We start from the raw sequence: 12,643 nt of genomic DNA on the forward strand, positions 1-12,643 counted from the left end.
CCCCGCACAGACGGCAGAAAAGCCTTCAGGGCCAGCCTGAATGCCCTCAGATCCAACAGGTTGATGTGGAGTTGGGACTCCTACGGAGACCAACAAACGCTGGCGGTCAGCTCGTTGGCATGAGCTCCCCATATTGTGAGGGCAGTGTCCGACACTCCGGCCACGGTTGCCAAAACGGCTCGCCCTTCATAAGATTCCCTTTGCTGGCCCACCACAGAAGATCCTGCGAGACCGAGAGTGGAATCTGAACGGGATCCGACATCTTGCCTGATAATTTAGACAACTGCATCTTGAGAACCCATTGAAGGGATCTCATCCTCAGTCTGGCCTCTGGCACCAGAAAATGCAGGATGCCATGAGGCCGAGCAGCCTTATGAATTCGAAAGCCGGAAGACTTTGGGCACATTGAAATTTGTTGACCATCTGTACAATGTGATGAGCCCTCACCTTGGGAGGCGAGCACTTCCCCAAGGACGTGTCCAACACAGCCCGATGTACTGGAGCTGTTGGGAAGGTGTCACATGCGACTTCTTGAAATTGAGGAAGAAGCCCAGTTTGTGAAGGGAGCGGCAGGTGAGGCCGAGATGATCCAAAGCTTGTTCAGGATAACACGCTCTGATCAACCAGCCGTCCAGGTAGGTGTAGACGTGAACCCCCACCCCCGCCTGAGATACGCTGCCACCACCACCATTAGCTTGGTGAAGACCCTCGAGCAGAGGTCAATCCGAACGGCAGGACCCGAAACTGAAAGTGTGAGTTGCCAACCGCAAACCTGAGGTATTTTATGTTCGTTTGTTTTATTATTTGTAATGCGCGAGCATACCCTAAGATAACAGTGCGCAACATTTACATGACATTGCGAGGCTTGGTTACAACAACAAAGAATTATATACATACACATAGTAAAGTAATAACAGGAATATATACATATAAACAGATAGGCAGCAGTGAGTATAGGCAATAGGCGGTACAATAAGTACAGATGGCAGGAGTATGAGGACTATGCACACGGATATATTTGTTGGCCTACGTTTTGAACCACAAACGACCTTGGAACGGACGTTCTGATAGGGCAGGTCCATTATGATAGTTGGCGGTAGAGAGTTCCACAGTTTAGCTCCTTTCACTGGGAAACTGTTACCCCCTATAGTAGAGCGTTTAAAGTTGGGGACAGAAAGGCAGTCTTTATAGGCTGTTATTGTGGGTCTCTGGGAGGTCCGTCTTTGAAATCTGTCGATCAGGTAGATGGGGGCAGCGTTATTGAGTGATTTGTGAGTGAGTGAGGCAGTTTTTAGGAGAATTTTGTCTTTGATGGAGAGACAATTATTCTGTTGGCAGTAGACTGTAATATGCTCTCTTCTGGAAATACCCAGAGCTGCTCTAAGAGCGTTATTCTGAAGCGTTTGAAGTTTGCTGGTAGTGGCTTTAGAGGACCCAAGATAGAGAGCGTTACAGTAGTCCAGTCGGGACAGTATGAGGGCTCTAGCGAGGGTCAAACAACTGGTGTCAGACAGAAAGGGTTTGGCTGCACGGATCAGTTTACACGTGTAAGCCGCAGAAGAGGCTAAGGAGTTCACCTGTCTGTTTAAGGAGAAGATGGAGTCCAAGTAAAATCCTGGTGTTTTAACCTCTTGTCCCACTTTGATGCTGTTGCCATCAATCATGAAGAAACAATAGGCGGGGCCTAGTTTCTTTAAGCTGGTGGTGGTACCAAGGATAATGAGCTCCGTTTTACCATCATTCAGGCCTAGTCCATGTATGGCCATCCATGCCTGGATGATGATGTACACTCTATTCACCAAGGCCAAATCCTTACCATAATCTCCAGAAAGCGGAAGGAGGATTTGGTTGTCATCTGCATAGTTAATGTAGGTGATACCGAGATGACCCAAATCATCGAAAAGGGGCTTGGTAAATATATTGTACAGTGTGGGGGCGACACAAGAGCCCTGGGGCACACCGCAAGTGATAGGTATGGGGTCTGCTGCAGCTGTGGGTGAAAAGACCCTCATGGTTCTGCCGTTGAGGAATGATCTAATCCATGTAATGGCCTCAATAGAGAAGTGAGCTGAAGTGTGTAGGTGCGTGCAAAGGACAGAGTGATCGACCAGGTCGAATGCTGCTGAGAGGTCTACGAGGAGGAGTAGAGCGGCTTGGCCGTTGTCTCTAAGCTTGTCGATCTGTGTTTTAAGGTCAATGAGAGCAGTCTCAGTCCCATGTTGCGGACTGAAGCCCGATTGTCTGGCTCCTAGTAGGTGATGTTCTTCCAAATACTTCTGTATTTGTACATAGGCAACCTTATCCAGTATTTTAAGAAGAAATGGTACGGTCATTATAGGCCTATAGTTAGTAGGCGTGGCTGGGCCGAGTGTAGGTTTTTTTTTTTTAGAAGTGGGAGAACCCAGGATTGTTTTAAATTGGTAGGATAGAGCCAGTGGAGAAGGAGGCGTTGAATTCATGATATAAGGGGAAGAGATCACGAGCAGCATCTTTAATGAGCTGTGCGGGGCACAGATCACCCTGGCAATTAGACGGTTTCAATGACAGGATAATTTTTTATACTTCAAGTGAGGTGACTTTGGAGAAGTTAAATCGAGTAGTTTCCCTTGAGGTAAGCTTCTCAGGCAGTTTGGACAGGGGAGGGTCATTCAGGGAAGCTTTTTTATGGGAAATATTGTTTTGTAGAGTAGTAATCTTATTAGCAGGCATTTTGGATTTCTGAACACCAATTTCTATTTTTGGTACTGGTATCTGGTGGAGCTATAGGGGTTGCTACTTATTTAAGGATGGAAAATGATTCCTTCATGTTTGATTTAGCTTGAGATATGGGGGAGTCAAAGGAGGTAGGTTTTGCAAGGTAAGATTTCTTTTTTTTACATGAAAATAAGCATCCTGTAGGTCCAGAGACACCAACCAATCCTGAAGTCGAAGGGGCTGAAGAACCTGAGAAAGAGTGACCATCTTGAGCTTGTCCTTCCTGAGGAACTTGTTCAACCAACGCAAGTCCAAGATGGGTCTCAGTCCCCAGTCTTTCTTTGGAATCAAAAAATATGGGGAATACCATCCCTTGTTCCTCTCCACCACAGGCACTAGTTCTATAGCGCCTTTCTCCAGCAGGGTCAAGATTGCCTGCACAAGGAGCGGATCTGGAAGCTTCAAAGAGAGATTTCCCGGTGGACTGTCGTATGGTCGCTTTAAGAAGGGAATGCAGTAGACGTGGGCTATTGTATCCAGAACCCACGCATCCGAAGTAATAGCTCGCCATTCTTTGAGATGCCGAGACAGTCTGCTCCCAACCGGCGAACCATGGGACATGGCCTCATGACTGTTTTGGAGCAGCTGTGGCAGCGCCTGAAGGCAAAGAGGCAGCTGCCTGAGCGGCTCTGGCACCTTTATTTCCCCGTCCACCACAGGTACCTTTTCATTGGCCCCTTTGATTAGCGGCTCCTCTCGTTCTACCAAAAGAGGAGTAGTAACGAAAGGAACCCCCCTTTCCACTGCTGTCCCCTAGGAAGAAAAGGCGGGGGTTGACGCACAGCTGCGCCCAAAGATTTAGCAGCAGCTTTGGAGGTCTGCAACCTCTCGTCAGCTCTCGTCAGCCTTGCTGCCAAACAAATGAGAGCTATCAAATGGCATGTTCAGAAGATTGGCTTGCACATCCGGAGCAAAACCCGACTTCCACAACCACGCAAACCTGCTATCGCGGTGCTCGCAGCCATGGACCGGCTAACACTATCAGCCATGCCCAAACCCAACTGAAGGGATTCACACATGGCATCCTTCCCATCCTGCACAAGAGCAAGTAACCCATCCCTTTCTTCCCCCTCTGTGATATGCTCAGCCGCTAGAGAGACAATTCCACAGAGTGTGTGAAAACCTTGCCAAGGCGACAAGTGGAGATGGCCGACTTCAGTGCCATATTCCCTGCAGAAAATACCTTGCGTGCCCAACCATCGAATCGCTTGTCGTCCTTATCAGGAGGGGTGGTAAGGTACGCCGCCTGCCTCGAGGTGGCTGTAGCTGCCTGAACCACCAACCTCTCGGGAGTGGGGTGAGTAGATAGGTAGCCGGGGTCGCTACTGGGTGGACGGTATTTCTTAGTTAACGACTTGTTGACCGCCGGAAAAGCATCCGGGGTCTGCCAAGTAGCCGCCACCCTTTTTTGGAATGCCAAATGAAAAGGCAACACTGGGTCAGTGTACGGACCCTGATCCAAAATATCATCAGGTCATCCTGATCAAATGCAACCGGGAGGACCGGACCACCTGAGATACTCTAACTCTAGACATGAACCGCCTATAGGACGATTCAGCAGGAGCCCCTACTCAACCTCAGGAGATGTGTCAAGGCCACTGGCATCATGCAAGGACTGATACAACTCCTCCAATTGACTGTCTTCAGAAAAGACTAAATCAGGAGCCTCATGAGTTTTAATAGGCTCAGACTCCATATCAGACCTCTCCTCATCCTCAAATATCATGCAGAGAATGAAATAACTCCTTCATAGGGACAGGAGTGGCCCTGGAGTCCACAACAGACCTCAAAATCTTGGATAAAGCCTTTATCGGAGGAACCACAGTACCAGGGCCTCCACCGGCAAATTCCGGCCAAATTGCCCCAAAGGTGCTGAGGGAGCCGATGGCTTCGGCGTCGACAACGGCGCGAAGGCTCCAGGAGCTGGATCGCTGGAAAAGCTCTGACAGCTGCACTCAACGGACACAGTGCCGATGCATACCTCGAGCCCTTTCCAGATTTCTGCGGTTTCGCTGGGGATGAAGACTGAGACCTGGATCTGGCATGTCTCTGGCGATCCACCAGAGCCTTGTCTGAATGGGACCCCGACTGTTCCCGATGTTTATTGCGCCGAGGGCCCAGGCCCGAAGGCGTGCGAGCATCGGACCGAGACCTTTCCCTGCTGGCTTCTTGCGAAGGCGCGGATGGAACTGTGCCCTGGGATTGAAAAATCGCCAGCATTTGTTCCCTGAATGCCTCCCGTTCCTCAGGAGTCAAGGATTTAGTGCGACAAGCCACTTTCCACGCAGAGCCATCATCCGATGAGGACTGGGAAGGCGACCGGTGACGCCGCTTCCCGGGAGTGCCGAGACGAGGAGGATGAGTGGCTGAACCCACTGCGGGATCGAGATCCCCGGGATTCCTTCCGATGAGGAGAGTCACCCCTCGAATCGTCAGTGTAAAGACCCGTTAGTTTTTGGGGATTTTCGAGGTTTAGAAACCCGACCTACCTGCAACCTCCCCTTATGCTCCCGCAAGGCCTTGGCATTCAATGACTGACACTTCGAGCAGTCGTAGGTATCATGACTTTCGCCCCCAGACATCACAAGCAGATGCAGTGCAGGTCCATAATCGACATTTTGGACTTACAGTCCCGGCATGTCTTAAACCCAGACCGCCGAGTAGTAGGGGTAGACAATTACCACATTTTCTCCGAAGAAGATCACAAGAGGCGCGCTGAGTTCTCGAAGCAAGCACGTTTGCAGAAAAAATGGAACTGAGGCTTCGGGCGCCGTGCGTCCTATACATCCGGAGACGTCACCCTCGACGGAGGCCCTCGAGGGACATCGACCCGATGCCACTGACGGAGGACACCCTCTGCCGAAAAATTTCCAAAGCAGCAGAGCTGTGGACATTATATGTCAAAGATGTTGAATACGTTGGAGGACACAATCCATTCGAACTACATGTTTACATACTTATAAATCTCACTCCCACCACCCCAAAAACAGGGAGTAAAATGAGCTTCCCTCAAATTATTATGTGAAGCCCTAGCTGTCTCTAGTTTGGTTTATTTGTCCACAACTTACCTGTTCTTCAGATGCAGCAGGGTTCGCTAACTAGCGAGGAAGAGGGTACATTACCCCAGCTGTGGGGCTGAGTTTTGTAAAGTTACTCTTTGGAGCACACTGCGATGCAGGGATCCATGTCTTAAGAAGCTGATCCATCTATTGGCAATGAGTTCTAAAAATATCATTGCCTTCAAGGTTTCTGTAAGTTGGACTTGGGTCTGGTATTTTTTATTGTTTATGCATTAACAGGTTATGCAGCCTCATTGTTTTACTCTGATTCTGAACATTTCAGCTAAAAAGATAGAGCAGTGAAAATAAATCACTCTTGTCCATCAGCCATCACTGACTCTAATGTAGTTTTATTGCAGGCAATGGCCCCAGATTCAAGAATCATTCCTCGATCGTAAAGATAGAAACAAGGCACAAGAACGGCTTCAGTTTGTGATTAGTGCCATAGAATTGATCCATGCCATTCAATACAATGAAAAGGAATATTCCTGCTGTTTCAAAGTGAATGTCATACTTGCACAATCGACACTGGTAAAGTCTTTTTGGTAAGTGCTCACTGGTGTGGGTGCGGAAATATGCACAATGTACATTTCAATCACATAGTGTGTTTTCTGCTAAGAAACTGTACTTTCTCACCCGTGGCTTCGTCCTCCGTCCCCTGTTCCACTTTCAAAGGATTTTCTTCCCAGTATTGAAGAAGGGAAAATGCTGATGTCATAACTGGATCTGGTGCTTTGGGGTAGAAAATATGAATTATACTATGAAGTCATTACAAAAGGTCCATAATTTCACTGCTACAAGAAAAAAGGCAGCGAGAAGTGGAAATTAAACTTTAATCCTTGTAGACATGTTGCTAATTGGAAGACATTTTTCAAAATCTATTATGCAAACATTATACAGAGTACAGCAATCTATGCATGAAATAGAAATACAGTGGACAATCAGTTTTGAAATGGACACGAGTGCTTCCAGAGGAGGGTATCAAAGGATGGAAGCTTCGTGAGTTTCATCATAGACTTCAGTGGTTTCCTGCAGTGAGCTGTACCACAGTATAGTGTTCACGTCACCACTGCTCCATGTGCTAGAAGCATGTGAAAGGTACAAGGTCACATTACAGGATTACCTTTGAGACACAACTGTAATGCACTAATTCTTCCTTTCATTCAGGCACCGTCGATCAAGCTGACCCCCAGAGCACCAAGTCTGCACAGTCACTATTGATGGACTGTCTCAGAAACAAGTACTGAGCCTACAAAGCATGGGTATCCTATTCCATCATACTGGGTATTCATGCCAACAGACAGTGCTGTGACATGTCTCTAGCTCATGGAACAGTGGCAACCGTGTTGTGATTGAAGAAAGCCGTCATCATTTATTCAACATTTCCAAGAACACACCATTTATGGCTAGAAAGCAACAAATAATTATGAATCCAACCTTATTGATTTTGAAATTGTAGATGTTGGAAATGAGAAATGCTTGCAGCCACGCAGAAAGTCTTGAACTTAACTCCAATTTTCCCAGAATCAGCCCATTTGCATTCTGTGTGGCCTTAAATGAGAGGATCACGCTTTGAAACCAAGAGGGAGCAGGCAAAGTCTTAATGTCTATGTGCAATCCGGGAAGTCATCCAGGTGAACACACAATACATGAAAGAACTCATTTGCTCGATCAGCAATTGGAAACCTACTGTGTACAAAATGAAGTTCCTAACATTGGCACACCCAAATCCCTGCCTTTCTATTCCCCCAAGCTGAGTTCCTGGACATTTCCCCAACCCCCCAATGGGCTTTCACCTCAGATCCGGTCTTGCCTTTTATTCCACGCAGCTAGTTGCACTCATAAAACTGTTTACTGCAAGGTAATGGCTTTGCTGAACCGTGAAAAGCACTGTCATTTCCACCTGGACACTGGTAATGTGTTGGGTCTAAATCACGTACCTATTTAAGCCAATACTATTACGTATAGTGATTACAAGTTGTACAATGTTCTCTATTGGATTACCCCCTTGCTCCTAACCCTGTTACCCCATCATTGGTGTCCATCGCTTGACAAGCTAACAATCTTCAGCTGCCCAGCTGGTATGCTCTCCTATCCAATCCATGCATGCAAGGCTACTCTAGAGTGTGGAGTGGTAGAGGTTTTAAAAGAGTGAGGGGGAGCTGAGGGATTGCTAGAGGTTGTGCTGCTGCTCTGCTGGGGTCCTTGTGTTCCCATTAATCTGAATAAATACTTCTCATTTGTGCCGGCAGTGTCTTTACGACGTCGATAATTTGGAGCTCACAACATGCTGCTTCTAATTTCCAGTTTATCGATTGCCACTCTAGTTCCTGGAAGGTGTAAGCCGATCCCTCACTCTGCAGCTATGTACATACAACCGCGAGGGCAGGCTTTACCACATCTCTTCTGTTCTCAGGCAGCTACACAGACGCCCCATGTACAAACCACACCCCTCCGACATCTCACCCAATGCCACCCTTGACCTCATACCTCCATGCTTTTCCTTACCAGGGTTTCTTCCTTCAGGCTTGAAATGGTATTCTCCCTCACTTCCATGTCCGTGACACAGTGAAAACACAGATGTGATAATTGGATTCTCTGTTAGTTGGAAATGAAAACAGACAGCCCATTGTTGAACAATTGAGAAAGATGGTGTACGTGCATACATATCACTGACATTCAACCAGAAATGTGCTCATGTTAAGTACTTTGTGCTGTAAATGTCTCTAGGTACCTGCCCTAAAACGGAAAAACTGCTTTTGTCCTCTATGACGAAGTCCATTGTCTAGCTCCGTAGACCACCAGAAGCATGAGCTGGGGGGTGGGAGAGTGGGGGAGGGGATGAGGGTTCTGGGTGCCTCCCCCGAGCCAATAGATGATGGCACCAGGGTGGAATGGGTAGGACGCCCCAATCGCTTGGAAGGGTGCCAGTCACCCTAAATCTTCCTTAGACAGTCAGGAACCTAATTTTAACTCAAATTCGCCATGAGATGTCTGGCAGACTATGCAGTGTTTCATAAGTCTGAAAAGATGCTTTACGAAAGAACATCAGACTCAGCTGGGTCTGAAAACTCGAGAACTCATTAACAACTGTGAACACTATAAAACACACCATTAAGGTTAGAAACACCTCTAGTCCCCTTTTCCCGACAAAATAAACTGCACTTACATACACAGGAACGGTGTCTAGTCAAAGGATCGAATCTAAAGGGTCGACAGGTCAAAGGGTCTAATTTTTTAAAAAAATTATATTTTTTTAGGTTTTCGTTTAGGGCAAAAAAGTATCCTTTGATCTGTCGACCTTTTGGTGTCGATCTTTTGACCTGTCGACCCTTTCACTGTCGACCCTTTCACTGGCAACCCACAGAAACAGAAAACAAGATTGTTTCTTCGGCATGCAGATCTGCAAGGCCCCGCAGGAACACATGAATTCCAAAATGACCACTAGGCTTTATATGGTTAAGGCAAGTCTCTCAGCCTCAATCTGACCCATGTGAGGCTGTAAGCAACAACCAATACCAGCCCTGCAGCAATTGGGAATCGAAAGTGCAGACTCTTACCCAGAGGAGTGGAGGCTGTTGGAGGCGAAAGGGGGAGAAGTGGGAGAATCAGGAACAGGCAGTGAAGAGCTAATCGAGGTGGTTATAGCAGGAGGCACAGAGGGTTTGGGAGGATGGGGGTGTGACAAATTGTAGAAATTCGTCCCTTCTCCCCCGCTGAGAGCCACCTCCTGTGAGGCGATGCAGTTGAGACCGCTCTGCAATATCCATCCTAGGGGTAGAAGCAAGCGGGACCTCGCCAGGAAAGACTCCCCATGTGGGGACAAGGACTCCCATTCCTGTAAGGAACTCCCTAAAGACTCTCCTAAATTCACTTCTTCAACCATGTCCCACAAGGACTTATACAAAGAAGGAACCAATGTGTTAATGTGAAACTAAAATTGTAAATATTCTTTTAAGGGAAGGACTTTATTGTACCAAGACAAAAATGATGAATAACGAAGATGAAGGACTTCAAGAAGCCACGCGAGACAAAAGTAGGGGAGAAGTTAAGCTGGGGAAGGCCCACAGCTGCGTCAGTAGGAGACCGGGAACTCCAGAGAGCCCAGGAGTTCGAACAGGCTGCCAAGCCGGTGTCGAGGAAGCAAACGTGCAGCATCTTTAGTATTGGAGAAAAAGTGAAGCAGTAAGTGGTGGCGTGGCCACATCGAGCCAGTGGTGGACCGGAGGTCCTGCCAAGCACTCCGATACCGCTATACGGATGAGACCAAGAAGCACACGAGGCACAGAGATACCGAGCACCCGTCGGAAAGGATGAAACAGAGAAGGCGAGGATGCAAGAGAAAAAGAATGCGGACGAGTGAACAGAAACCCAGTGACGTTATCCCTGAGACAAACGGGTATCGGGGAAGGCGGGAGACCCGGGGAGGAGACGTTAAATCATTATATGGGCACTCCTACTCGTCCCAGTCCATATAGTGAAAATATACCATTGAGAAGAAGAGAAGTGAATGAAAATTACTGTATGAACATGTTATATCGTGACTGCCTGTGGATGCTGTGAGCGGGTGATGTCATGTGGAGTGTTGCCTTGTGAATGTTAGAATGTTTACCCAAGCGTTCCACATGCAGGCAGTTACATCTCCCCAGCCTGGGTGATGGGAGCCAGTGTTATGTCCTTTCCACTTATGTATATATCTTCTTGTAACCGTGACTTAAGTACTTACTAATAAACCTTAGAAGTTACCATAAGAAGCCTGGAAGTCACTTTGTAACATTGGCGATGAGTTGGTCTTAAAAAGGAGAACCTGTGTGAGCAAGAAACAGAAGTAAGCTGAAGGAGCCTGCTGCGGGGATGCAGGAAGAAGATGGACAAGAAGGACAACACTGCCCCCTCCCCTGCCCCCCCAAGACAAGACCCATCACTCAGGGCATAAAGGGGGGGAAGAAAGCCCCATAGAAGGAGGGATTAGCTACCGATGTGGGTCAATGAGAGCTAAGTCCAAGGGGCTGGAGAGGCTGAAGATAGAAAGGAGACCTGTAAGGTGGAAAAGGGGAAGCACCTGTGCAAAAACCTGGGGCAAGGACTGTGAAGTCAGGCAAAAACGGAGTAAACTGAGGTCTTTAAGTGAAGTGGAGCCCCAAAAGTGGAGCAGGCCCATCAGTAGAAGGGTGAAGAAGAGGCGTATTTCCCATAAGGTGCACAAGGGAAGCTGCGCAGGACAAAGCGACGCTGCGCCCATACGTTGAAGAAGGGAAGCTATCCTATGAGCTGCTGAGGGGAGAACCTGCCCCCATAGACTGAGGAAAGGCAAGATGTGTCCCATAAGGTGAAGAAAGGGACAAGGCAAGCCGGGGAAGGGGAGAAGAGTCACCATGGTGTAGAAAATGAAAGACAATTAACTCTTGCATTTAATCCTCAGTGACATGAAGCTACGAAGTAACAGTCTCTTACCGTGTCTGTAGGGCGCTTGAAACCGTAGAGTTCTGTGAGGTGCCGTGGTCAGAGTGGCAATGATGACATCACGGTAGGCCCTGGAGAGTTGGCGATCCGGTAGAATGTTAGTATTGTGTTTGGATAAAGAATTCGGTAGCCGTTCGAGTTGCATGCGCTGGTGATACGCGGTGCAACAAGGAGTGAGGCAGAAAGGAGCAAAGACTTGTGAGTAAAGTACTCAATGAAACGGTACAACGTGATTACTTTGAACAGGGAAGTGAATCCTAGGCTGCATCTGGTATAAGCCTGCGATAGATGAAGAGGCATGAAGAGGACCGCCAGTGTTTGTTCGCTGTATGGTGGCGGGATGATCCGTGTGCCAATGAAAGGGGAGCTGCCGAATGCACGGTCCAGCAAATGCAGCATGCTTGCTCCAGTGGAGCGACATGGAACGTGAAGATACTTTCCGCCGTAGGATGAAAAGGCGGGAAGAAGAGGTACTGTGACTGTGGGGAAAGAGAAGGATTAAGATGTCACGCACCATATGTATGTGTTGTAGTTAATGTGAAGTTTCACACACCATATGTATGCGTTGTATTTAATGCGAAGATATTCTTCAGGAATATGGTATAATGTATTATTATGGAATGTCACTCAGATATGTATAAAGTCAAACCAAGCTTGAGAGTTTGGCGTGAGTGAGCAGTGATGGGTTAAGGTGTAATGACTTTCAGTTTGGACAGGAATGAAAGTGGTATATGCATGAGAAGGGTTTGGTTATAGTTGAAGGTAGATGTAACCAAATTTGAGGAATTTGCAGGTTAAAGCCAAGGACTGGCTATGGACATTTAGGATGGTACTGTAGGTCACAGTATTAGGTTGCTCAAAAGCAACATGGACTATTAGGAATTCGTAGGAGTGTTTTTAAACCCTGCATTAAGACTTAATAGTTTTAAAGTTTTGAGTTTGCATATAGGATGATGCAATGCAAAAATGTTTCTTTTTTAACTGACTTATTTATGATAAGTCTAATGGGGGCACATGGATTAACATGCGTTTTGGTGTGAGTCAAAGAAGTTGGGAGATGGGTAGCGCCCAGAGAATATATTGTATGTGGGTGAGTGCCACAATGATTATTGGGAGGTAGCGCCTACGGCTGATGTATGAAGTTTACTGGAAGGTAGCACCTATGGGATATAGTTTGAGTGTGGTGTGTGTGTGCCACAGATGTCAGGGAGTTAGTGCCTCCAAGCATAACATTGAGATTTGTGAGTTTGCATCTCTCCACAAAAAGATGCACCAATTGTTTCCTCGTCGTACTGATGTGATGTTATATGTGCATTGGGAGATCCATCTAGAGCATCAAAGGGAGATGGCACCACTGATGCTCCTTG

At 47.3% G+C, this 12,643-nt stretch overlaps 1 protein-coding gene across 2 annotated transcripts in view; it reads right to left on the reverse strand.

The window, feature by feature from the left end:
* The window catches only part of LOC138580078 (zinc finger protein 84-like), a 415,310-nt gene that overhangs the window by 69,987 nt on the left and 332,680 nt on the right, over positions 1-12,643 (reverse strand). For both annotated transcript variants that reach the window (XM_069650337.1, XM_069650338.1), the window contains exons 5-6: positions 8,322-8,411; positions 6,450-6,545 (exon numbers count right to left, since the gene is read on the reverse strand). In XM_069650337.1, the coding sequence (XP_069506438.1) occupies positions 6,450-6,545; positions 8,322-8,411 (186 nt within the window). The remainder of the gene's footprint in view (positions 1-6,449; positions 6,546-8,321; positions 8,412-12,643) is intronic.

This window comes from Ambystoma mexicanum, chromosome 3p, assembly GCF_040938575.1.
Source record: "Ambystoma mexicanum isolate Mex_15411 chromosome 3p, UKY_AmexF1_1, whole genome shotgun sequence".
Lineage (NCBI taxonomy): Eukaryota > Metazoa > Chordata > Amphibia > Caudata > Ambystomatidae > Ambystoma > Ambystoma mexicanum.